Consider the following 27,861-nt stretch of genomic DNA (forward strand, 5'->3'; position numbering starts at 1 on the left):
ACATTTCCCATCAATCTTTGTGTTCCTCCCATGAGTGGACAGAAAATGGGCATGGCTTCTGTTGCAAAGACAGCCAATGGGAGCGCTTGTTTGCCTTGCTCCTGAGCACTGAAATCTGCCTGGGCCAGGTTTGTGGGTTTCCTCTGGCAACTGAAACTGCAGCCATGACAGTCTTTGACTCTCCCTTCCCTGTAAGGTCATACAGTTCTCTTATGCCAGGGATTGGGGAGTGTGTGGTCTGTTAGCTCTCAGGGTTGTGCCGCTGCAGTGACAGTGGCACTGCAGCCCAGGCTTCAAGAATATCTATTTTTTTTATAGAAAATGTAATAGTGTCAATCATAATATGAACAGAATGAACCAGAAACTGCAATAATGTGCAACAATGAACATTCAGCAATAAACTGATTGTCTGCACACTGTTGTCTTTGTTGTCAAACAAGGTTTCCTTCAATCCAGATAATGGCTGCATACAAGCAGTGGTCTTTCTGCAACAGTCTGACACACCCCCTGCTGAGTCACAGCTAAAAGCTGCAACCAATAGGAAGCACAAGATTTACTGATTGCAACACTGTAGTCATGGCAAGTCATGCCGCGTACACACGACCGGACTTTCCATCACACTAGATCTGACGGAATCAATCCGTCTGACAATCCGATCATGTGTGGGCTAATTCGAACGTTTTTCATAAAAAAAATCAGAAGGACCTAGAAATAAAAAATGTTTCAAATCTAACGGACTCAATTCCTATCGGGAAAACCGTTCGTCTGTATGCTGGTCCGACGGACCAAATATGACTCAAGGGAAGCTATTGGCTACTGGCTATTGAACTTCCCTTTTTAGTCCCGTCTTACGTCATCACGTTCAAAACGAACAGACTTTTCGAGCGGACTTAGTCCGTTCATGTGTGGCCAAGTCCGTTCATTCGGAAAGTCAGTCGGAACTCTGCCGAAAGTCCATCGGGAAGACCACCAGACCTAGTCTGCTGGAAAGTCCAGTCGGGTGTATGCCGCATTCAGGGCAGCTGTTAGAAATCATGGGGCCCTGTACAGCCTACCTGACGGGGCCCCCTTCAACCACCCTCGACCCCACCCCTGATCCCGGCTTGAAACAAAATGCAGGTTTGTTGCCATTTACATATGCGTGTGGAGCCAATGCATACTTTTGCAATTAATAAGCACGAAGGGGGGGCAGTTTAAAATGATTTAAAATTGTATTTTAGTACAAATAAAAAAAAAATCTTACACTGCATCTTTACATTACTTGTGATAGCATGGGCCATGACAGGTCCTCTTTATGGAGAGATATGAGGTCTTTTAGACCCCATATCTGTCCTCTGGCCTCCAAAGCATCTGATCAAACTAAGATCAGTTTGATTAGATGCTTGTTCAAGCCAGTGATGGCTTCTTTACATAACCGGCAGTGACAACATCCTTGTCACTTCCGGTTTCTGACATCACACAGTGGGAAGAACAATATCCATCCCTCTCACTGTGTCCCTCGAACCAGATGCTACTGGTCACATCTTAAAAGCAGTAAAGGTGGTGATGGGACCCCCTTCCACTGCCTGTAAAAGTAATCCAGTGTCTTCTTAGCCATTAGGATTACTTTACTTTGTGCAGAATTGCTGGGACTAAAAAAATGATATCTTGATCATTGCTGTAGTGATGATCAAGATATCATCCGTCTATCCCAGCGATTTACTGGTACATTGCTGGATGGGAAGCAGTTAAAGGGGATTGGTTTGGGGAGCCGTAAAAATGTAGCTCTGCTGCATGTTTACTGCTCCCCCAAATGAAGTCTAAGGGTCGGTTCACACTAGGACGACTTGTAGCGTCCCGTTCTGTACAATGGAACCGTTCTAATCGGAGTGACACAAGTCGCTCCGACTTAGAAAAAGGTTCCTGAACGACTTTGGGGGCGACTTGCATTGACTTCTATACAGAAGTCATTTTGCAAGTCGCTGCAGCGGTCGCGTCTGGGTCGCCTGAGGCAGTAGCGCTGTAAGTTGCGCTGCCTCAGTGTGAAACGACCCTCAAGTAGCATCTCGTTGTTTCTTATGATCATCAGCATTACAATTATCACAGGTAGCACAATAAGCAGGTGCTCTGTCATGGCTCTATCATTGCTCTAAGTCACATTGCTTTTGGGTGCTCACTGAGTTAACTTATGGCTGTACTGTATGTAACAGACTGTAACAAAGCACAGCCATAATACAGTGAGCACCCAAAAGCAATGTGACCTAGAGCCATGATAGAACAATGACAGAGCACCTGCTTATTGTGCTACCTGTGATACCGGTAATTGTAATGCTGATAACCTACTGAGCTGTGAGATACATGATAGGACACAGTGAGTATTCTAACCTCTATTCCCCACTCACTGTGTCCAGTGCAGCCACGCTGTCCTCCTCCTCTCCCCTGTCAGCCGATCAACTTCTATATAACTCATGAGGAATGCAGCCGGGAGACGAACGGAGAATCACTGTATCACTCCGCTAGCCGGGACTAATAAAATAGTGGGGCGGCATGATGTACATGTTCCCGAAAATAAAGAAATAGTCCCTCTGCTGCGCCTGCACTCCCCTCCTGGAAAATTATATAACCCCCCTCTGTAAGCAAGTAGGAGCGGGAGGGGAATTTAGGAAACTTTTTTTTTTTTTTTTAAATGCAGTAACAAACTGTAAGATGCCCGGGCCCCACTGTGTAGCTGATGGGGGCGGGCCCCTTACAATGGGGCTGGTTGTACTGCCCTATCAGCGGCCCTGGCCGCATTATTAGAGGGATGTGTCAGCCTGCAGCAGAGGGGCCACTGCACTTATACAACTGCACTTATACAGAGAACAATGGTTTTATTTACAGACTGTTGCTTGGAAGAGAGGGCTTATCCTTTCCCTGGAGCCAAGTTCAAGACAAATTTCAATTTGATGGATCCCCTTGGATCTACAGTGACTGCACTTCCAAGTGCACTTTCAGTGCAACTTCAAGTGCACTTTGCACTTCTAGTTTGCACTTGTAATGCAAAGTGGATTTGCCTTTTGTAAATAACCCCCTAAGTATTATAGAGGCATATAGACAAGGGGGGTTGTTCACCAAAGGCAAATTCACTTTGCACTAAAAGTGCACTGCAAGTGCACTTGGAAGTGTAGTCGCTGTAAATCTGAGGGGGACATTCAAGGAATATAAAAAAACAGCATTTTTGCTTGTACATGATTGGATGATAAAATCAGCAGAGCTTCCCCTCATTTCAGAGCTTCCCTCAGATCTACTGCGATCTACAGAGACTGCACTTCCAAGTATACTTGCAGTGCACTTGTAGTGCAGAGTGGATTTGCCTTTAGTAAATCAACCACCGAGGTATCCTATATCATTATGAGTGTGAGCCTTATTACAACAACTGGAAGCAAGTTTCAACAATAAAGAACAAAACTCTTTTTTTTTAACTGCATCTCATAGCCCGAAAATAAAACGGCTCTCCTAAAAATTTATTGCACTCTCTTTTCGTTCCAATTAAATGTGACTGCAATAATGCATAAAGAAATGACATTTACATTTCACAAATGATCCTATGTTTTTGTCTTGAAATGCATGCTGCCAGAGCCCATTCTCCTCAACATTTATATTGAACGGCAATCAATGGCTTTCTCTTGGGTTAGTAAAAGCTCTTAAGAAATCTTTTCCAGTGGTATTAATCTCATATCCAGAGCTACTCTTTCCTGATTTACCTGGCCATAGCCACAATTGCCAAAGGATTGTAATATGTTTAAGTCTCCTTTGAAGCTGAAGTGCTTCATCCATCATTGTTTTTAGTTCCTTTCTGATGCAGTATATTTTGCTATTTGTCTTTCCTGAAAATAGAAAGGCAATATAGTCATCCATTCATCATCTTTTCAGTGTGTCTTCCAGTCTGTTTTCTTTGCTGTCTTTTCAATCTTAACTTGTCGGAATTGTTATTCATTTTATCTGTTCTCATGTGCATCTCAGTTTGTGTCATTTTCATAACATGACATTGGATCCATCCTTTCTTTGGAGAATATTAGCTTGTGCTATTCATGGTATTCAGAATGGAGTATATAGTGGGTGCCAACTTAATTCATTTTTTTCATGTTTCACCTTTGTTCTTGAAGAGTAATGCCTTGTACACACGGTCGAACTTTCCAATGACAAAATCTATCGGATTTTTTCCAACAACAAAATCTATTAGATTTTTTCCAACGACAAAATCTATCGGATTTTTTCCAACGACAAAATCTATCGGATTTTTTCCAACGACAAAATCTATCGGATTTTTTCCAACGACAAAATCTATCGGATTTTTTCCAACGACAAAATCTATCGGATTTTTTCCAACGACAAAATCTATCGGATTTTTTCCAACGACAAAATCTATCGGATTTTTTCCAACGGATTTTGGCCTAAACTTTTCTTGCATACACGCGGTTGCACAAAGTGATTCTAAAGGCTCAAGGTTTTTTACCTTTGTGCATTTTATGCATGAAGGCATAGCTCCCAACTGTCCCTAATTTCGAGGGACTGTCCCTGATTTGGAGCAATGTCCCTCTCTCCCTCATTTTGGTCTGATCTATATAGATGTATATAAAATTTACTTTTTATCTATCAAAAAGTGTTTTCCAGCGCTAAACCTTTCATCTAATTTCTAAATGGCTGCATTTGTAAATTCCATAAGCCAATACAGGAATAGTAGTGGTAAATAAAGCACTTGTGGGTTTAACCAATCTTGATTTTTTGTACAATTCTCCTTTAAGAGGACGTGGCAAGGGATGTGTCCTATTCCTGCGTGCTTTTGCTGATAGGTGTCCCTCATTCCCATCTCAAAAAGGTGGGAGGTATGTGAAGGTAAAAAAACTTCTCTGCGCAGCAGCCCGCCCCAATACTTACCTGAGCCCCATTGCGACCCAGTCATGTGCACTTGGCTCTTCAAGGACTCACCCTTCTCATTGGCTGTGACAGCAGCAGGAGCCATTGGCTCCCACTACTGTCAATCACAGCCAGAGAGCAATGAGGAGAGAGAGGGGACAGGGCTTAGCCACAGCTCTGTGGGTGAATGGACATGCAGAGCAGCAGGTCAGGAGCGACCCTGCTTGGGTGCCTCCATTGGGGGACCCCAGTAGAGGAGGACCAGGGCTGCTCTGTGCAAAACCGCTGCACAGAGCAGGTAAGTATAACATGTTTATTTTTTGTTGTTTTAATTGCCTTTAATATCACTTTTAATCTATACTATCAAAATTGACCCTCCTATGTGGGATTGTGGAGACAGCTGTTTTGGGAGAAGTCATTACCTTAGAGCGGTAATTCTTTGTAGCTATATACATACCTGTAATACATTTTAAAATAAATAATTAGTGCAGCAGTTCTAAAAATAAATAATGCAGGTTTTGCTACAATATCTATATGGTCTGTCCCCTGCAGACTCATCACAATCCAGCAGTGGTTATCTTCTGGGTTGAATAACATCAGCAAAATCCAGCTCACTTCCTATGAACCCAGGTCTGGCTCCAATACTGCACGGCCATCCTCCATCTTTTACGGTGACCTGGCGAGAGGTCCGCAGCTACATCGGTGATATCCTGCAAGGACTCAATGACTCACTGCCCTCCACGTCCCTGGGATTTGATGTGCTGCTCCCTGCCGGAAAAAAGGACTTTCTGCTATCTGCAGTTCCTCCTGTTCAGCCCAGTGATGCACCAAAAGTCTTTTATCTCAATGTGAGTGAATATTGTTCTTAATAATAAAGTGTTTTGATATATTCTCAGAGGCGCCCCATTCCTTGTTTTTTTTCGTAGCTCAACTGGAACTTGCTTCTGGTCTCCTCTGGTGGCAGCCCTGACAGACTCACCTATTCTTGCTACCATGATACTTGCCCTTTTTGGACTATTATGGACCATATACAAGCAATTCTGAGGTATCTGAACAGTGCACCTTTTACTTGTTAAATGTATCAGGAAAAACTGGACTGGGAAAGTCATGTTGTAACTCTAGTAAGACCTTACCTGTGAAGGCTAGACAGATCAGGGGTTAAAAGCCTGAAAGGTCAAAAGCTGCCTAGGTACCTTGCGAGTATCTATTGTTGAGGATCCTCCTTTTTACTAATAATTTTAAAAAACATTTTTTACAACCTGTTTCATTTTCAGCTATGTTCTGCACATGGGACTTTGCATTGTTTTCTTTTATACTTTTGTTTTGCTCTCACTAATTTGTGAATTACTGACCTAGAGCAAGCATGTCGCCAGTAAAGTGTATGGTCATCTAACCTGTGTATTGGTTCCTGTTGACATTCTATGTGATAAGACAAGGATGACAATACTACAACATACATTTTTAAAAACAGTTTGGTAGAGTCTTGCACTGTGTTAAGCTGGCCATACACATATAGATTTTTTGTTCAGCCTTATCCTTGCTATGCAGTGCAGATGGACAAATCTCCTGCTGTAGCTAATTAAATTTGAGAGCCCTCAATTTGTGAAAATTGTGCTGGCGTATGATTGGATGCAGGCGATGTACAGGTGACAATTTTCTGCCCAATTCCTTTAATTTTTCAATTGAAGGATGTCAAGCAGGAGGCAGCCTACAGGTCCATCCGACTGAAGTTTGGAACTGTCCAAAATTTGCTCCATTAACTATCTTTAGTGATAAAATATGCAGAAAGTTTGCTGTTTAGGTTGTCCCCTTCACTGTTATTACAGCTTGAAGCTTTTGGGGTCTATTAGGTTTAAAATGCAACATTTCCTGAAAAACAGATTAGCTGTTGGAGCTTCCATGGTATTACTTATCTACTGGAGAAACTTGTGATTCTTTCACCTTCTGATGTAGTTTTTTTTAATATTTTTTTTCTAGTTTTAAGGTTTACTTTTCTTCTTTATAATGGAATCAGGATTTCAGCTCACTAAAAATGTACATTAATGAAAAAAGCAGGACTGTAGACAGTTAGGGCCCATAGTGCACAGAGCATAGTTCTATGTTCATAGACAGATCCTCTGCCCCCACCGATCACAGGCTGAGCCCGGAGTGGATAACAGTCATTCAAATTGACTGCCTGCAGTAACTTTTCTCATAACCAAATTAAAGTTGCCTGTAAAATCTGTGAATAAAATGTCAATAAAGAGAGTGAATGAATAAGGGCCCTTTCACACTGATCAGTTTTTCATAAAAATAAAAGAAAGAAGAAATTTGCATAAAAAATGCACCCCTTTTAAATTCTATGGAACTCTTCACACCTTTCAGTTGTGTTTTTAAAAGTCCTGCTTGCTGCAATTTTTGTGCATGTTTGGTGCAGTAAAAAAACAAGTAGCAAAAATGCATAAAAATGTAACACACTGCAGCAAAAATGCAGCAAGAACGCATATACATTTTTGCAGTGTTTTTGCAATGGAGCAGTGTGAAAGCAGTCTAAGGCTCAGTCCTCACTAGCCAGCACTAGCCAGCACTGTGCCTTCTGGTTGCTTGTGCAGGAATCGCATAGATTCCCTCACCCACAACTACCCACAGCTGAATTGCGCTGCTCTTGCGAGACATGCGGGGCTGCTGTTCACTGTGAATGGCACCTCCACACATCTCAGTCCACAGCGCGACCACGGGACCATGCGGTTTTCCTGTGGCCATGTTTTTAAAAAGACGCATGATTCTTTATTCTGTGGTTCACGCAGGACAGCAGCTCATTCAAATGAATTGGCTGCCATGCCCGAGCAAACGGGGGGCGCACGGCCCATACTAGTGTGAACCGAGCCAAAAAATTCATCTCTTTAAATGGAACTCTTCGAGCTGAACAAAAGTGCATCAAGAAGGACCATTTAAACATGCACCAAAAATGCAGCAAGCAGGACTTTAAAAAACTCAACTGAAATGCAACTGACCGCTGTGAAGAATTTGTAGGATTTAAAGAGATGCATTTTTTCTTTCACTTTTTAACTGAAAAACTGATCAGTGTAAAAAGGGCCCTTTTTTTTCCGTTTTGGATGGCGTGGAGAGGGATTAGACTGCTTGTCAGTTTTTATTGAAACATACAAAAAGAGACAAAAAGAAACATACAAAAAGAGGAGGGTGCAATGACCATTGCTGTGGCTCTGAAGAGGGTTCTCCCTGTTTGTGAAAGACGCATGTCATGATCAAGGTGATTCTGTATGTGTGTGTGTTGTACTACATCAGACTTCTCAGCAAATACATTTTAAAAGAAAAAGCTTCTCAGGAGGTCACCTCTGTTTTCCTGAAACTGTGATTATCCATAGACCCCCCCATAGATGCATATCAAACATTGCTCAGCAACTGTGTTTTTTTTATTTTTTATAATTAATGTTTATTAAAGAAGAGAAGCGTGTACAAAGCATAACGATCAATACATAAACCAATATCAAGGGCAGCAACATTATATCGTTAGTTACAATGGAACAGTCAAATACACCCACCTCTTCTATTATGAAAGAGGGAATATAGTGGACAGAAATAGTTATGATCACATCACACTGGTTGAGACATTATGGCTGCATAACTAGATGAATATTTAAAGGCAACCCAACAGGCCCAGATCTTCGTTGCCAACTCAGATTTACCCCGGAGGGAGAGAGTCATGTCCTCCATGTAATATGTGGTATCCACGTTGAGTAACCAACGCCGGAGCGTGGGGATCGTCTTCAGCTTCCAAAACTGAGGAATGATGGTTTTGGCAGCGTTTAAGAGGTGTGGTGTAATCGACCTCTTATAGGGGCCCGTCGGCCTCCCCGTGCAATGGAACAGAACATACCACGGGTCATTAGGTACCTCCCACCCCTGGATTTCTTTAATCGTGTAGAAAATCGCCAGCCAGAATGGGCGGATCCTCGGGCAGTACCACCAAATATGAGCATGAGTGGCTACCTCCCCACACTCCCGCCAACAAAGTGGGGAGGACTGAGGAGAAAACCTATGTAAAACAACCGGTGTGTAGTGCCATCTGGTCAAAAGTTTATACGCCATTTCTGATGTCTTAGAGGATCCAGAGGAGGTATGAGCCAGGGTTAGGATTTGTGACTGCTGGGACGGAGACAGAGCCGTATGCAGTTCCCTTTCCCAGTACCGTAGGAAGGAGGGAGTACCCGTAGAAGTGAGGGACAACAATGCCTGATAAAAGTACGAAACCGGCCGCTCAATCGGGCCAGGTTCGGCAAATGCGGTTTCCACAGGTGTAAGCTCCGCCAAGGTGCGCAAGGGCTTTGGGAGCATGCGAACAAAGTTCAATAGTTGATGATGTTTCCATCGATCCACGTAGGATATGGGGGAGTCACCCATGATGGAAGAAAGAGGCAACACCCCGGATGGGCCGGTGAACTGATGTAGACATGTGTTAGTGCCCAGCCGCCACGGGTGAATCTGAGGGTCCATGTTACCCGGGGGGAAAAAATTGTGACCCACCAAGGGCATCAGGGGGGAGTTATACAACCAGCCATACATCTTACAGATAGAGTCCCACACCATCAAGGAGGAGTGTGTAAGCGGTGACGTGGTAGGCAAAAGGGTCCGGAACTTCCTCGGGATCCACATCAGTGTGGAAGGTTCAGCGCCACAGAGGTCCGTTTCTAAGTTTACCCAGAGTTTCGTGGCCTTGCAATACTTCAAGTCAGAGAGCCTAGTCAGCACAACGGCCCTGTAGTAAAGCTTAAAGTCTGGTACAGCTAAACCCCCGCTACACTTAGGGCGGATGAGGAGAGATCTATTCAGCCTGGGTCTTCTCCTATTCTATATGTACCGGTATACCAAAGATGTCAAGATTGTAAAAAACCCCACCGGTATCCCAAACGGGACCATCTGAAGCATGAAGAGCACCCTGGGCAGCAAGTTCATCTTAACCAGACCAATTCTGCCCAGCCAAGAATGTCGTAGCTGGGACCACTTTTGGATATCTGACCTAAGTGTGTTGAGCAAAGGCAGAAAGTTAGCGCGGAACAGGGACGATAGGGAGGGCGTAAGTTGAATGCCCAAATATTTCATGGAGCTCAACTGCCAGGTAAAGGGATAGTTCTTTTTCAGGTGAGATACCTGTTTGGCGGGGACAGAGATATTTAACATTTCCGATTTGGACATATTGATTTTAAAATTTGACACCGCGCCGTAGGCCGAAAACTCGGACATAAGATTTGGAAGGGTGATCAGAGGCTGTTGCACATAAAACAAAATATCGTCCGCGTAAGCCGCGTATTTGTGTTCCGTCGTACCTATTGTCACGCCATGTATATTCGGGTTTCGCCTAATAAGGGATAAAAATGGTTCCAGGGAGATCGCAAATAAAATCGGCGAGAGCGGGCAACCCTGGCGAGTGCCGTTGTATAGGGTGAAGGGGTCACTAAGGGTACCGTTAATCCGTATCTGAGCTGTGGGGCAGTGGTACAACGCCGCTATTTTGGAGAGCAAAGTGGGTCCTATACCCAAGTGTGCCAGCGTAGCCATAAGGAAGTCCCAGTCCACCCTGTCAAACGCCTTCTCAGCATCCGTGGAAAGTAACAGGGTGGGCTGGGAAGTCCGCCGCACATAAGCCATCAAGGAAAGTGTGCGGAGAGAATTATCCCGCGCTTTCCTCCCGGAGATGAATCCTGTCTGATCCCGTGAAATCCACTGTGGCACCAAGGGGAGCAGCCTATTCGCTATGGCTTTAGCATAAATCTTCACATCAATATTCAAGAGCGAAATAGGGCGGTAGCTCGCGCAGTCACTAGGGTCCTTGCCCTCCTTGGGTAATACCGTGATGTGGGCATGAGTGGTCTCCGGGCGAAGGTCCCCGCCGTCCGAGGTCACGTTAGCATATCTGGTCAAATACGGCAACAGTATGTCAGCGTACGCTCTATAATAAGATACCGTGAGGCCGTCTGGTCCCGGTGCCTTACCGCGCCATAGCTTTCATGGCGCCCAGAAGCTCCGCAGCCGTAAACTCCCCCTCCAAGGAAGCCAAAACCTCCTCGGAGAGCTTCGGGAGGGCGGCACGGGCCAGATAGTCCCCAATAAGGCGTCCCCGAGCCTCTCTATCATGGACACCCTGGTGCACCTGATACAGACGCTGATAAAAGTCCCTGAATGTCTTGGCTATACGGGGGGTCTCGAACACCAGGTCTCCCGAGGGGGTCTTAACTTTGGCAATAAACGCTGCGTTCTTACGCTGTCGCACCGAGTTGGCCAACAGCCTACTGGGCTTATCTCCCCACTCATAAAATCGGTGAGCTACTATCCGCGAGTGTCGCTTTTGATCTAAGTGAAGGAGGGACTTCAGGGCCTCCCGTTTTTCCGTTAAGGCGTGGAAAAGGGCCGGAGTCTGGGTCAGCTTATGCCGGCGTTCTAAGTCTGTAATGTCACGCAACAAGTCGGACTGTTGTAGTAAGCGCTCTCTCTTTTTCCTAGAACCCAATTCCATGAACTTTCCCCTAATATACACCTTGTGGGCCTCCCATAGCACTCCCGGCGAAACTTCAGGACTGACATTAGTCTTAAAATAAAATTCCAAACTGTCACCCATCACCTTTTCATCCGCCTCTTCGGCTATAAGTTCCTCGTTCAACTTCCAGTTAGTGGATTTCAGGGGTACGGACGCCACTCTAATGGTTAAGGAAATCGGAGCATGGTCCGAAATGGGGGATGAGTCAATGCTTGACTTCACTATGAGCGGGAGGTGCTGGTGATCAATGAAGCATAAATCAATTCTAGAGTATGTTTGGTGCACCGGAGAGTAGTAGGTAAAGTCCCTTTCCCGCGGGTGATTAATTCTCCAGACATCCATCAACTGTAGTTCATGGAGTCGAGAACGTATATACCTCACTCCCCTGCCGGAAAGCGAGGAACCACCTCTAGAGGTGTCCAAAGTAGGTTCCAGGGGAACATTAAAATCGCCCGCTAGTAGAATGCATCCACGTGCAAAATTCCGTAGGGTGTTGAGTGTGGAAGCCAGGAAACGCACCTGGTTTTTGTTAGGGGAGTATAAGGTGGCCAAAGTACACTGCATGCTGCCCAGGGTGCCCCGCAGAAACAGAAAACGTCCCGCAGGATCACACAACATTTCCTCAAACGTGAACGCGGTTCCCCTACGAATCCCAATGGCCACACCTTTTGCTTTAGAAATGTCGGAGAGGCTGTAGTACCACGTGGGGTACTTCGGTGAGTGCAGTCTAACTCGAGTCGTCTGCGTGAGGTGGGTCTCCTGGAGGAAGACCACGTCCCCCCGCAAATGGTCCAGCTCCCTATATAAGTTGTGTCTCTCCCCCGGGGCGTGAAGGCCCCGTACATTAAAAGATACAAGGTTCACAGTAGCCATGGGGTCTCAGGAGGAGGAACCGCGATCACCACAACATTATCGATGCAATACAGAGGCGGTCTGCCGCTAAATAGGGGGGAGGGGATCAGAGGAGGTGGAGGCAATAGACAAGAAAGGTGAAAGAGAAAAGGAAAGGAGAAGGAAAGGAGACAAGAAAATTAAAGACCCCACCTTAGTGGGAAAAACAAAATGAACCAAAAAAGGTGCTGTCGGAGAACAGCTAGTAGTGCACGCATTTCCATGCCGTGCGCGAGCGGGCTGCGTGACCGCCACAGGGCCCCCACGCCCGCCACCCCAACAGGGGAACGGACGCCAGGGCCCCGCGCCGGGCAGCCTCCACTCAAAAAGGGGGGGACGGGACTCGGGCAGCCGGGCGCAAACCACACCATAAAGGTCCAAAGTAGCGCCCCGCGGTCCGGTGCCGACACCAAGGCATAAAAATCCAGAGATAACATCATCCAAAACATAAAACGGTAAAACGCCTGTAAAGAACAATATGGGTATGAAGCTAAGGCGGTAAGATACATAATGGGGGGGGGGGTACCGCGAGTCAGTCACGCTCCAAAGGCACAGAGAGGGAGAGGGAAAAATAACACGCCATTAAATAAGGCAAAAGAACAGCAATGTTCACCTCCAAACTGAGGCCCCCAAGGAGGTACCGGGGTATGGGCCACACGGCCAAAGGTGACTCAGTCGTGGCCTTGCAAAAACTCGTTGCCGCCAGAGGCGGTCAGCTTCCTCGCCCAAACTTGGTAAGGGAGCCCCCCCAATTGCGTTCAGGCGGTATGTCCCACAAATGCAAGTAGACATCCTGAACAGGTAAACAAGCTGAAGGGCAGGTTGCCATTTCAAGGGCGGTAATCAGGTGCAGAAGTGCGGCGGGCACGGCTCACTCTCTGCCAGCCCTGGTCGGCCCCAGCGGGCAGGGGCGGGATGCCGTCCTGCCATCCAGGCAGCTCCGGGATAGGAACGGACATATCCGTGCAGAATTTGGGCAGCTCCTCCGGGAATCGAAGTATTGCGGTTCTGCCATCTCTAGAGGCGATCAAGGCCGCAGGGAAGCCCCACTTATATTTAATGGACGCCGCCCGAAGCAGTTCTGTAAGGGGTCGTAGGGCCCTGCGTCGATCCAAGGTTTCCTTAGCTAGGTCCGGGAAAAAGGATAACATTGCTCCATGAAAATCAAACGGAGTAGCTCCCCTAGCTTTCTGCATAATCAGTTCCTTTTCAGGATAATGGTGGACCCGGCAAATGATGTCCCGTGGGACGTCTGTAGCAAGAATGCGTGGTCGGAGTGCCCTGTGCACCCGGTCAATCCTCAAGGGGGCGTCAGCTGCTCGGCCCAGAAGACTGTTGAAAATGCCCCGAACGGACGGTAACAGGTCGTCGTCCCCAGTCGCTTCGGGAAGTCCCCTAATCCGAACGTTATTACGTCTGTTACGATTCTCTTGATCTTCGATCTTGTAAACGGTCATACGATGCGAAATGGCAAGTTGTCGTGTAGTCGCCTGTAAGGATCGGATAGCGTTCGCATGGCGATCTAGACGTTGCTCCGACTCTTCGACACGAACCAATACTTGCGAGAGATCCGAACGAACTGCGGAGACCTCCTTCTTAATGACCCGCTCGAGGTTCAGTAGCATGGAGGCGAGATCGGAGGTGGTAGGGAGACCGCTCACTCTCGGCGCCGCTCCGGCGGAAGGATGTTGCTCCCCTTCATCGCCCGAGCCCGCCGAGGACTCGGGCGAGCGCGATCTCCGGTCCGGCCCATCGTGGGAGGCGAGATCTACTCCACCCCGTGGCTTGCGGCCTAGGTCGTCCTGCTCTTCCACCTCGTCCGGTTCCACGGAGAGGAATCGTTTAATCGACCCCGTCGAGGCACCTTTCTTGGGCAGAGACTTGCCCGTCCGCCGGCCCATCGTCCAGGTAGCAAAAATATAGTTTTTTGGATGATTTTAGGTACTTTTCTCGGTGTCGGCCTCGGAGCTCACAGAGCACACGTCTGCTCTAGCACATCACCAGGCCACGCCCCCCAGCAACTGTGTTTTAACTGGAAAATGATGGTGGTACAAACGCTTACAACCAGTTGACTTGTTTATCAAATGTACTGAATTCCTGCGCAGTATTTATCTGCCATCAGTTTATCTTTTCTTTCTGAGAGAGCCTTGACCTGGGCAAACCCTCTATGGGAAAACCTGTTGTTTTCAGCTACCCTGAGTTTGTGGCTTCATTTAAAAGGGTATTTGACGTTCCCGCATGCTCCGCTTCTGCTGCCAAGTGCCTCATGTCCATCAAACAGAGTACGAGAACTGTTGCCGACTATACCATTGAATTCCCTACTCTGGTAGCAGAGGTTGCGTGGAACAACGAGGCCCTCGTGGCTGCTTTTTCTCATGGTCTCTCGGATACCATCAAGGATGAGATAGCAGCCCGAGATATACCCCCTGAGCTGGAGAAGTTGATCATGTTTGTCATCCTCATTGATTCCACACGTTTGCAGAAGCCTCCTGTACGTTTGTCTCCAAGCTTTGCATGGTAGTTGTTAGCACTCAGAATTTGCAATGTGGGGATTCCTGTTTCCAATGAGAACCCTATCTCCAGCGGTTTCCTTCAGCTGTTCTAGCATTCTCTAACCCAAACAAACCCAAAAAACTGGTCGGTTTACTGAGTACAATTTGGTCCAAGTAAGTGTTCCAGAATGACTGTGGTAGGGACCTTTTCTCTTTTGGAGCCTGAACCAGTGAGAAAAGTATACTGTATATATTGTATATATGTAAAGAATTACAGATTTTATAAAGACTTAAGTTAAATAAATAAATGTTCTCTAAATCTATATGTACTGGTTCAAAAAAAGGATACTGTACATGAAAGCAACTTTAAAGGAGCACACTTGTGGTTTCCTAATGAGGTAAAGCAGCACGTAGATGTGAAGTTACAGTATAAGGAATAAAAAAAGAAACACAACTTTTTATGAAGGACAAATTACACAGCTTGATAACATGACATCAGCTTTCCAATTTTCCTTAAGGCATTAACAGCACCGACTTCGATGTCTGCTGCTGTGTTTTCCCTTTAGTTGAGCATCAAGCTAATAGCTGCACAGCATGGTGGAGAGACTGCAACAGAGAAGAGGCGCTGACATCATTACATCCCCGGAGGAAATCCTGGTAGAGGCTGACTGACGAGCGACATGCTGCACTCAAACTCGCCTCCTCTCAGAATGTGGGCATAAGTGATCCCCTGTCTGCCATGCCCTATGTTCTGCCCTCTCAGCAACTAACACAAACGCTTTCTACATTAACTGCAAGTAGTTAATGGATATAAATCAATGCAAAGTCACTATGCTATGACTTGAGAAGCGATAGAAAACCATTACAAAGGCTGATACAGATTTCCACATGAATCAGAATGGAACTTTTGAGTTAAAAACGATTTATTGGCAATATAAAGCAAAGGCTGCCATTTAAGATGAGGAGGTGTTAGTTTCAGGGACACTCATGATATAAGCACAGAATAAGACATGTTGCTGTGAAGCCTACACATTGTTTGCCTCATTCTAGTGTTTACCTCCTTCTAGACCAACTTTCATAGCTTTGAGTATACTATATAGCTAAACTTAATGGACACATTAGCCCATTACACATATTTGATCTTGTTGGGCATCCCATTCTAAATCTTTGAGCATAAGTATAACGTTATTTCCCCCTTTTCTGCCAAAACTCCACTTTGGAGAAGGTTTTGGAGTGTGTGTGTGAACTTGTGCAAAAGAGTAATTGTAGAGTCAGGTTTGTTGGATAAGATAAGACTTGAAGGTCTTCATCTCAAAAGGTATATCAATTTATCGATCGCCTTCTGTTCAACCATTATATTGGTATTTTTTTCTTTTTGTATTTTTTTTTGATCAGCACCACAGCATTGATCTGTGTATTCTGACAGCAGGGAAGGCACAAAATAAAGACACAAATGGGGAGGATTCCCCCATCCACCAATATATAGATGGGGGAGTCTGGTCCATTTTTTTAGGTTCAACCTCTGGCTGAATAAAAAAAAAAAAAAACTTACTCTTGTATAGCCAGCCTTAGGAACAGAATGCTAGCATGGTTGATCACACAATGTTTTATTGCAGTACATAGGTAGAGTCCTATTTTCACTAAGGGTAAGTTTAGACTATATGCGGTGTTACTGCATTGGGCAGTTATTCCAGTGCAGTCCCACCACATGTTAAGGCAAAATGCCTTGCCTCCCTATGTGCCCAGTTCACACCATTGCATTGCGGTGGTGTATGGGCAAGGTGTGCTTCGAGGCTGTCCACTGCCTTGCATTGTGCGGTTGGCAATTGAACTTTATGACAGGTCCGTGTGACATCTCAATAAAGTTTGTTTAAAAAAAAAAAGAAGAAGGAAACAGTGCTACGCACCGAGATCAGTGCATCATCACTGGGCTGATCTCAGCAGCACCACACCGCACACCAGCTGCTGCGTTGCAATGCAGTGGCTGGTGTAAACAAGTTTACAAACCTTAAAGTTTAACTGCATAACAAAAGAATGAGATAAAAGGGAGTCTATAAACATACACCACTCCTAAAAAAAAAGTAACAGTTTTACCTCATACAAAGGGAAACAAATGTTGTCTATCCATTCCAGCTGCAATCTAGGAAGCTCATCTTTCCTATTGCGGTCAAAAATGGCCTGTTTTAGAAAAGACACATAGTTATGATGTGTTTGAACAACTCTTAGAGTACTATTTTACAAGCTTCATATATATTGTTAGGTAGAAAAGTTCAAAGACACACAAAACATGTTATGCCGCGTACACACGAGCGGATTTTCCATCAGAAAAATCTTGGATGGTTTTTCCAATGGAATTCCGCTCAAGCTTGGCTTGCATACACACGGTCACACAAAAGTTCGCTGACCTTTCGACCTTCAGGAACGCGGTGACATACAACACTATGACGAGCTGAGAAAATGAAGTTCAATGCTTCCGAGCATGCGTCAAATTGTTTGCGAGCATGCTTAAGAATTTTGCACGTCAGAGTTGCTACAGACAATCGGAATTTCCAATCAGAACTTTTTCCGACTGAAAAATTGAGAACCTGCTCTCAATCTTTTGCTGGCCAAATTTCCGATTGTGTGTACGCGGCATTACACAGTTACATAGTTAGTCAGATTTAAAAAAGACACAAGTCAATCTAGTTCAACAAAACAAACAAAAAAAAAAACATACAATCCCATATACACAATCTTTCACCCACAGTTTATCCAGAGTAAGGCGTAAATCCCCAGCAAAGCATGCTTCAATTTTCTACAGCAGGGGGAAAAAATCCTTCCTGATCACCCGAGAGGCAATCAAATTTTCCCTGCATCAACTTTACCTATAAATGTTAGTACCCAGCTATATTATGTACATTTAGAAAAGAATCCAGGCCTTTTTTAAAGAAATCTATTGAGCTGGTCAGAACCACCTCTGGAGCTAGTCTATTCCACATCTTCACAGCTCTTACCGTGAAGAATCCCTTCCGTATTTGGAGATTAAATTATTTTTCCTCTAGATGTAAAGAGTGCCCCCTTGTGCTCTGTGATGACCTTAAAGTGAATAACTCAACACCAAGTTCACTATATGGACCACTTATATATTTGTACATGTTGATCATATTCCCCCTTAATCTCCACTTCTCAAGAGTCAATAAATTCAGTTTGTCGAATCTTTCCTCATAGCTGAAATGTGATGTTGCCATGGTCTACTCATGATTAGTGATTTGTCACGGTCCACACGTAATCAGTGAATGCACGAGGAACATAGAGTATTATGGAAGGCACAGACTGAAAGGCCTTCATGTGGAAAGGAACTTTTCTATGAATTTGAATTTGCTTTCACACTTAATATACCACACAAAATGATAATAAAATGTGGCAGCAAATGCAGCTTATGCATACTCTAAAGCCTTAATAAGCTGACAACTTTGTTTTTAATTCTAAAAACTAGCAAATAACACAGGGAAAATAAAATTCCTCAAGCTACCATATGTAAAGCCAAACATGTTTCTACTTTTAGATAGAATAGAGAATGGTTGAGACACTTTTAAAATATTTTCTTTACACCTAATTGGGGGGAATATCCCCTCACTTCCTGTTCAAAAGGCACAGCAGGAAGAAATCTCTGTAAAGCAATAGGAAATCTCTCAGGCAGGTATCACTAGAACAGGTATCCTTATTGGAAGATTGCCTCCTGTTTGGTAAAAGCTATACATTTTTGGATTTCTCGTCAGTTTCTGAAAAAGAGACAGTGGTGGTCACTAAACATAGTGAGGGTGATCACTTTTGGAAATTGACACTAATATTCTTAAAAGAATTTTGCGCAGAAAAATATGTAGGTTGCCACTTCTCCTGGTATCATTTGCCTGGCTGTGGTTTTGCTCCACCTATTGATATACACTCTGTTACTGAAAGTATTAGGATGCCCGCCTTTACACGCACATGAACTTTAAAGGCATCCCAGGCTTAGTCCATAGGCTTCAATATTGAGTTGGTCCACCCTTTGCAGTTATAACAGCTTCAGCATCTTCTGGGAAGGCTGTCCACAAGGTTTAGGAGTGTGTCTATGGGAATGTTTGACCATTCTTCCAGAAGCGCATTTGTGAGAGAAGGCCTGGCTCGCAGTCTCTGCTCTAATTCATCCCAAAGGTATTCTATTGGGTTGAGGTCAGGACTGTGTGCAGGCCAGTCAAGTTCCTCCACCCCAAACTCGTTCATTCATGTCTTTATGGACCTTGCTTTGTGCACTGGTGCACAGTCATGTTGGAACATGAAGAGGCCATCCCCCAAACTGTTCCCACAAAGTTGAACTTGAACTTGATTGGTCTGATACCCGATAGAACACCTTTGGGATGAATTAGAGGGGAGACTGCGAGCCAGGCCTTCTCGTCCAACATCAGTGTCTGACCTCCCAAATGCGCTTCTGGAAGAATGGTCAAACATTCCCATAGACACACTCCTAAGGCCTCTTTCACATGACCGATCTGTTCAGGCACGCCTGTCAGTTTTTCAGGCGGACCTGAACGGATGCTCCATAGACCTCTATGGAGCGTCGGATGTCAGCGGTGACATGTCTGCTGACATCCGAACCAATCTGATCCGGAAAAGTGTGACAGAGGAAAAACCTACTTTTCCATCCGTCTGCGGATCGGATGACGACGGACTCTGCAGTCCGTCGTCATCCGATCTTCCATAAGGGAGAGCGGCTCTCTGACAGGTCCGTCCCTGCATAGTGTGCAGAGACAGACCGGTCACCTTCCTGCTCAGCGGGAATCGATGGAGCGATCTCCACTGAGAAAGTGGATGTCCACGGGGCAGATCATCACGGATCCGTTCCACGTGAAAGAGCCCTAAACTTTGTGGACAGCCTTCCCAGAACAGAAGCTGTTATAGATGCAAAGGGTGGGCCAACTCTATATTGAACCCTATGGACTAAGACTGGGATGCCATTAAAGTTCATGTGCGTGTAAAGGCAGCAGTCCCAATACTTTTGACAATATAGTGTACATGCTTATGAAGTACATGTGATGTGATGAGCTTCTTGATAATTACAGTTTTTTTTTCTAGCAGGAACTTGCCCTAAAAACACAGGGAAAACCAGTATGGCTTAAATCAGAACTTACTGAAGGAGTCAACTTGAGCTCTGCTCGTTCCCGGTCTCCTTGCTCAAAGAATTCACTGGTCACTAATTCTGCCACCTAAAAAGAAAAAGCAAAACAGTTTATGTTTTATCTTTTATTTACCTATTCAAAAACATTTTCCGTCTTTGCGTTTCTCAAATACAATTTACCAACACAGTGGCTGTTTTTTTTTGATGAACAGAAATAAGGAAAGTGCATTACTTATAGAAACCAGTCAGATTTCATGTGTCCGTTTTCTACTGTCTGCTACGAAATGAAGCAAAATTCATTCCTGCTATAAGACCAGAGCCACTTTCACAGCTCTCAATATCTCTGTAGATAATCTGTTGCTAAAATGTGGTTTATAAGATCAACCTGCACAATAACACAGAAGACAACTGCATTTTAAAGTAGAAGTCAAGTCTAATTCTATCTAAACTTAAACCTGCTCCCACCCCCATTCTAAGCCCTATATTAACTAGCCTGTAGAGGAAAGATATATATACTTACCTGTTCTCTGGGCACTCCAGTCCAGGCACATGATCTGCTCCTAGCAGCAGCTTCAGGGCAGAGGAGGGACAGCCTACAAGGGATGCCCCATTGCAAGCCTATGGATTATGTCACCGCATAGAAGTTGCAGCTGTTGTGGGTGATCTCTCCTCTTCACTAAAGCTGATCACTGGGAAGATCACATGACCAAACCAGAGTTCCCAGGGAATAGGTAAGTATACACATCTTTTCTCTACAGACTAGTTAGTATATGGCTCAGAATGGGAGTGGGAGCAGGTTAAACATTAGATAGGATTAGGCCGCGTACACACGCGCGGACTGTTCGCCCAACTTTGTCCGTCCAACAGTTTCGGCAAACAGTCCGCTCAAACTTAGCATGGACGGACATGGCCACACACGACGGACGAACAGTTTGCTGAAACCGTGCGCGATGACGTTTCGGCACGCACGACGGATCGAAAATTTCGACGTCCAATACACTGCAATGCAACCTTCCGACGTGGAAATCCTTTCTGAGCATGCGCGAGACTTAGTTGGCCGAACAAGCCTACACACGAGCGAACAGTCCGCTGAAACCTTGTTTCAGCGGACAGTTTTTTGGAATTTCCGTAAGACCTTGTTCGTCCAACTGTCCGCTGAAACTGTCCGCTGAAGCCCCACACACGAGCGGACTGTCCGCCCAAACACTGTTCAGCGGACAAGGTTGGGCGAACAGTCCGCCCGTGTGTACGCGGCCTCAGACTGGACTTCCACTTAAAAAATCCAGTTATGATATACACTGAGCAAAATTATAAATGCAACACTTTTATGTTTGCCCCCATTTATCATGATCTGAACTCAAATATCTACAACTTTTTCTATGTACACAAAAGGCCTATTTCTCTCAAATATTGTTCACAAATCTGTCTAAATCGGTGTTAGTGAGCACTTCTCCTTTGTTGCGATAACCCATCCACCTCACAGGTGTGGCATATCCAGATGCTGATTAGACAGCATGAATATTGCAGAGCTGTACCTTAGGCTGGCCACATTAAAAAGCCACTCTAAAATGTGCAATTATATCACAAAGCACAATGCCATGGATAATGCAAGTTTTGAGGGAGCATGCAATTGGCATGCTTACTGCAGGGATGTCCATCAGAGCTGTTGCCCTTGAGTTGCATGTTCATTTCTCTACCATAAGCCATCTCCATAGGCGTTTCAGAGAATTTGGCAGTACATCCAACCGGCCTCACAACCGCAGACCACGTGTAACCACACCAGCCCAGGACCTCCACATCCAGCATCTTCACCTCCAAGATTCTCCTCATCGGTGTCTGGACCTGACTGCAGTTTGTCATAAACAACTTGAATGGGCAAATGCTCACATTCAATGGCGTCTGGCACTTTGGAGAGGTGTTCTATTCACAGATGAATCCCAGTTTTCACTGTACAGGGCAGAAGACAGATAGCATGTATGGCTTCATGTGGGTGAGCTGTTTGCTGAAGTAAACTTTGTGGATCGAGAGGCCCATGGTGGCAGTGGGGTTATGGTATGGGCAGGCGTCTGCTATGGACAACAAATACAGGTGAATTTTATTGATGGCATTTTGAATGCACAGAGATACCGTAACGAGATCCTGAGGCCCATTGTTGTGCCATTCATCCACGACCATCACCTAATGTTGCAGCATGATAATGCACGGCCCCATGTTGCAAGGATCTGTACACAATTCCTGGAAACTGAAAAAATCCCAGTTCTTGCATGGCCAGCATACTCACCGGACATGTCACCCATTGAGCACGTTGGGGATGCTCTGGATTGGTATATACAACTGCGTGTTCCAGTTACTGCCAATATCCATCAACTTTGCACAGCTATTGAAGAGGAATGGATCAATATTCCACAGGCCACAATCAACAACGGAAGGCGATATTCTGCACTGCGTGAGGCAAATGGTGGTCACACCAGATACTGACTGGTTTTCGGACCCCCCCCAATACAGTGGCCTTTCATTGTGGCCAGCCTAAGGCACACCTGTGCAATAATCATGTTGTCTAATCAGTATCTTGATATACCACACCTGTGAGGTGGATGAATTATCTCAGCAAAGAAGTGCTCACTAACACCGATTTAGACAGATTTGTGAACAATATTTGAGAGAAATAGGCCTTTTGTGTACATAGAAAAAGTCGTAGATCTTTGCATTCAGCTCATGATAAATAGGGGCAAACACAAACATGTTGTGTTTATAATTTTGCTCAGTGTGTGTCCACAGATCCCACCAACAGTTACATTTTGTGGATATCCACACTAGTAGAACAGCTGAATTGCAGAGAATTAAATTAATCCACCTGTGCATAAGTAAGGTTCCTTGCAAAACCGGCATTCTTGATAGCAACTGAAGCCAAGCTAGAACAACACTTTATTACAGTAGTACAGTGTAATTATTTAATAAAATTAACTATATATATTGTTTAAATTAAATTGTGTTTTCAACATTATCAATGTAAAATAGACAAGACTATCATTAACAGATTTTAAAATTCAACATAGAAACATGACAAAATTGGTCAGTTTGAAAAATCAAAGACATTTTTAGAGATGACACTAGACATGTGCAGAGTAAAATATTTCGTTTCGGAATTTCGTTTTCGTCCGAAAACTTAATTTATTTAGTTACTCCCGAAATTCGTTTTTATTTATTTCGTTTTTCGTTCAAAAATTGCATTTGTCCGAAAATCCACATGAATTACAGTCGAATCTGTCTTGGAAGGCTTATGGTGTCTGTCAATGTATAAAGAAGATTTGACGGAGCTAACTATATAGCATACTTTAGAACCGTATTAAAGTCTATGGGACTCCAACGTTCAAAATCTAAAGTGCTAATTTTAAAGGCTAATTTGCAAGTTACTGTCCTAAAAAGTGTTTGGGGACCCGGGTCCTGCCCCAGGGGACATGTATCAATGCAAAAAAAAGTTTTAAAAACGGCCGTTTTTTCGGGAGCAGTGATTTTAATAATGATTAAAGTGAAACAATAAAAGTGTAATATTCCTTTAAATTTCGTAGGGGGGGTTGTCTATAGTATGCCTGTGAAGGGGCGCATGTTTCCCGTGCTTAGAATTGTCCCTGCACAAAGTGTCATTTATGCAGGAAAAAAAGTCCTTTAAAATCACTCGCAGCTATAGTGAATTGTCGGCTCCGTAATACAGAGAACACTCATTGAAAGTCATTGATAAAAAAATAAATAAATAAATAAATAAAAAAGCGTGGGGGTCCCCCAAATTCAATTACCAGGCCCTTCAGGTCTGGTATGGATATTAAGGGGAACCCTGCCTCAAATTTAAGAAAAAATTTGACGTGGGGTTCCCCCTAAATATCCATAACCAGACCCTTCAGGTCTGGTATGGATATAAAGGGGAACCCCGCGTCAAATTTAAAAAAAAATTGACGTGGGGTTCCCCCTAAAAATCCATACCAGACCCTTTATCCGAGCACGCAACCTGGCAGGCCGCAGGAAAAGAGGGGGGGACGAGAGAGTGGCCCCCCCTCCCTCCTGAACCGTACCAGGCCACATGCCCTCAACATTGGGAGGATGCTTTGGGGGTCTGTGACCCCTCAAAGCACCTTGTCCCCATGTTGATGAGGACAAGGGCCTCATCCCCACAACCCTGGCTGGTGGTTGTGGAGGTCTGCGGGCGGGGGGCTTATCAGAATCTGGAAGCCCCCTTTAACAAGGGGACCCCCAGATCCCGGCCCCCCCCCCTGTTTGAAATGGTAAGGGGGTACAAAAGTACCCCTACCATTTCACAAAGAAAATGTAAAAAATGGTTAAATAAAACAAACACACTTTTGAAAAATTCCTTTATTAAAAATAAAAAAATAAAAAAAAGATTCCAGCGGCGGTAATCCACTCTTGCTATCCAGCGACGGACGGTCATCTCTCCAGCGATGTCTCATCTCATCCAGCGCAGCGATCCATCCTTCTTCTGTCTCCTCCACGGAGACACTACAGGCATTCCGGCGGCTGACGTTTCTTATATACGGAGGGCGGGGGCACCCGTCACCTGACCCCGCCCCCCTCTGACGCAAGGGGAAACCCGGGGTTCCCCGTGACGTATGGGTGACCCCGCCCCCCCTCTGATGTAACGGAAACCTGCCTGTGTTACATCAGAGGGGTGCGGGTCACCCCTACGTCACAGGGAACCCCGGGTTTCCCCTTGCGTCAGAGGGGGGCGGGGCCAGGTGACGGGTGGCCCCGCCCTCCGTATATAAGAAACGTCAGCCGCCGGAATGCCTGCAGTGTCTCCGTGGAGGAGACAGAAGAAGGATGTATTCGCTGCGCTGGATGAGATGAGACATCGCTGGAGAGATGACCGTCCGTCGCTGGATAGCAAGAGTGGATTACCGCCGCTGGAATCTTTTTTTTATTTTTTTATTTTTAATAAAGGAATTTTTCAAAAGTGTGTTTGTTTTATTTAACCATTTTTTACACTTTCTTTGTGAAATGGTAGGGGTACTTTAGTACCCCCTTACCATTTCAAACAGGGGGGGGGGGCGGGATCTGGGGGTCCCCTTGTTAAAGGGGGCTTCCAGATTCTGATAAGCCCCCCGCCCGCAGACCTCCACAACCACCGGCCAGGGTTGTGGGGATGAGGCCCTTGTCCTCATCAACATGGGGACAAGGTGCTTTGAGGGGTCACAGACCCCCAAAGCATCCTCCCAATGTTGAGGGCATGTGGCCTGGTACGGTTCAGGAGGGAGGGGGGGCCGCTCTCTCGTCCCCCCCTCTTTTCCTGCGGCCTGCCAGGTTGCGTGCTCGGATAAAGGGTCTGGTATGGATTTTTAGGGGGAACCCCACGTCAATTTTTTTTTAAATTTGATGCGGGGTTCCCCTTAATATCCATACCAGACCTGAAGGGTCTGGTTATGGATATTTAGGGGGAACCCCACGTCAAATTTTTTCTTAAATTTGAGGCAGGGTTCCCCTTAATATCCATACCAGACCTGAAGGGCCTGGTAATTGAATTTGGGGGACCCCCACGCTTTTTTATTTTATTTATTTATTTATTTTTTTATCAATGACTTTCAATGAGTGTTCTCTGTATTACGGAGCCGACAATTCATTATAGCTGCGAGTGATTTTAAAGGACTTTTTTTCCTGCATAAATGACACTTTGTGCAGGGACAATTCTAAGCACGGGAAACATGCGCCCCTTCACAGGCATACTATAGACAACCCCCCCCTACGAAATTTAAAGGAATATTACACTTTTATTGTTTCACTTTAATCATTATTAAAATCACTGCTCCCGAAAAAACGGCCGTTTTTAAAACTTTTTTTTGCATTGATACATGTCCCCTGGGGCAGGACCCAATCTCCTATTCTATATCGAACTGTTGTAACAATGAAAACAAAAATAAAGCATTTATTTATGTCGGATCTTTCGTTTTTCAGATTTTGTGCTTTCGTTATCGTTTGTCAAAACGAAAACGAAAATAGCTGAAATTCGGACGAAAATGCATTTGGACGAAAACGAATGCACATGTCTAGATGACACTAATCCAGGGACCAAACTTCAAATCAAGCTTCTGTTCCTGATACTAAAAGACAGTTAGTAACTGTGTTCCAATTTGGAATCCCAGTGTGGAAATAAACCAGGAAAACGAAACAAAGTTAAAATAGTGGTGGTGACAACAGCAACCAATTAAATCTCATGTGCATGTGGAAGAGGAACCAGTGCCGCCCCACTAATCCATGAGCCTGGTATTTAATTTACCTGCAGATTGGATTCCAATGGAGGTTTTTTATTAATTGGCTTAAAAAAAGGGTGGGCTCGGGGCTCGCTATTGTATTCCTGATTTTCTTTCCAGCCAATCCCAGCTCAGGAAGAAGGTCCTGAGACCTGTTTGCCTGAGAGGAGAAGCGATCCTATTGGCTGCCGAGGAGGAGGTGGGAGGAGATGCAGGGGAAGCCATGCCACCTTGAAGCCAAGGAAGGAGGAGATGCAGGGTGAAGCCAATGTCAATGTCCGCCGCCCGGAGGAAGCCCGTGACCTAGATGGGGAAAGTGTACCAACTGACAGTCAGGGGTGGGCTGGCTGCCGCCACTGAGTGGAACTAAACCCTCTTATCTTTTTCAGCCAAGGAAGCTGCCATCTTAGCTTATGTTTGATATAAAACTGCCATGATGCTGCACATGTGATCAGTTATGACACCAGCCATTTGATGGTTTGACAGTTTGGTTGACAGTACAAGCAAATGTGAAAGTTAGCATTCCCAGCATGCCAGGAATGTAACTGTTTTTTGGTGGGTTTAGTTCCGCTTTAATACTCAGATATCTAGTGAGCCTCAAGATCAAATGAAAAACCTACACAAGACACAATGAAGCTGAGGCCACATAGTATGAAAGACACAGTTTGCCCATTCTTTGTCAGTATACCTAGAACCAATGACTATCAGACAGTGGAGCAAACTATTCACTACTGTACTACTTTGGTTTTAGGCTTTTGGTGTTTAGACTGGTTGAAAACACCCAAACTGTGCAGGCACAGCCACAATGTGAACCAAGATAGCTGCATCCTCATAGATTTTAATGGGCTGCCTGCATGCAGCTCCTGGCGTCTAGACCCATGGAAAAAAATAGCCCATTTACAGTATACAGTCCTCAGTGCCTGTGTGAATGAAGTCTTATAAATAAAAATACTATTTACAGAACTACATTACATTCCTGTTAAAGTAAATTTCTATTGTATTTCCTAAAATATTAAAAGTGAGAAACTGTCTCATGGAAGTTTTCCAAGTGGCTAGGTATTCTTGCTCAGGTCCCTGAGATATTTTGGGACTGCTTATTGTCTCATTCAGATGGGTGCTGCCACCCTTAGGGCTCTTTCACATGGAGCGGAGTCCACTTCATTCAGTAGGGGATCTATGAGAAGATCTCCTGCTGATCAGAGCTGAATGGGATGGATGTCATATCCGTTCCCATTCATTTTGTGCATAGCGGACACGGGCCGACCCCGCTGAGCTCTATGGGTGGCTGGATGTAAACAGACGATGAGGGACCCTGAGTGCACACTAGTGCATAATGTGCCTCGGCAGTGGCGGTGCGTCCATAAGGGCGCACGGGTGCCGCTCCATATCTCCTGCCACCCCCTCTATCACCAATAGATAGATTCATGCATTGTATGAATCTATCTATGGCCGCCGCTGCCACCCCCTATTCAGGCAAGGTGGGGGGGATTTGAAGCACCTGATTAGAGCCATAGGTTCTAATATGCGTAAAAAAATGTGACATGCGAGCGCCATGCTGTGTTTTAGAAAAGTGAATGAATATTCGCTGTCCTAACATTAAACCACCTCTCTGCCGATCAGGTGCTTGGATCTATTTCCCTGAAATTGGCTGAAATTACAGGCCTTGTGATTGGATGCCAGGCG

At 45.1% G+C, this 27,861-nt stretch overlaps 1 protein-coding gene across 1 annotated transcript in view; it reads right to left on the reverse strand.

The window, feature by feature from the left end:
- The window catches only part of PDE11A (phosphodiesterase 11A), an 899,055-nt gene that overhangs the window by 46,253 nt on the left and 824,941 nt on the right, over positions 1 to 27,861 (reverse strand). The window contains exons 18-19 of the mRNA XM_077448090.1: positions 19,938 to 20,012; positions 16,885 to 16,968 (exon numbers count right to left, since the gene is read on the reverse strand). Coding sequence (XP_077304216.1) covers positions 16,885 to 16,968; positions 19,938 to 20,012 — 159 coding nt within the window. The remainder of the gene's footprint in view (positions 1 to 16,884; positions 16,969 to 19,937; positions 20,013 to 27,861) is intronic.

The sequence above is a fragment of the Lithobates pipiens genome, unplaced genomic scaffold (genome assembly GCF_037356315.1).
Source record: "Lithobates pipiens isolate NorthernLeopardFrog02 unplaced genomic scaffold, aLitPip1_a1.2 Scaffold_22, whole genome shotgun sequence".
Lineage (NCBI taxonomy): Eukaryota > Metazoa > Chordata > Amphibia > Anura > Ranidae > Lithobates > Lithobates pipiens.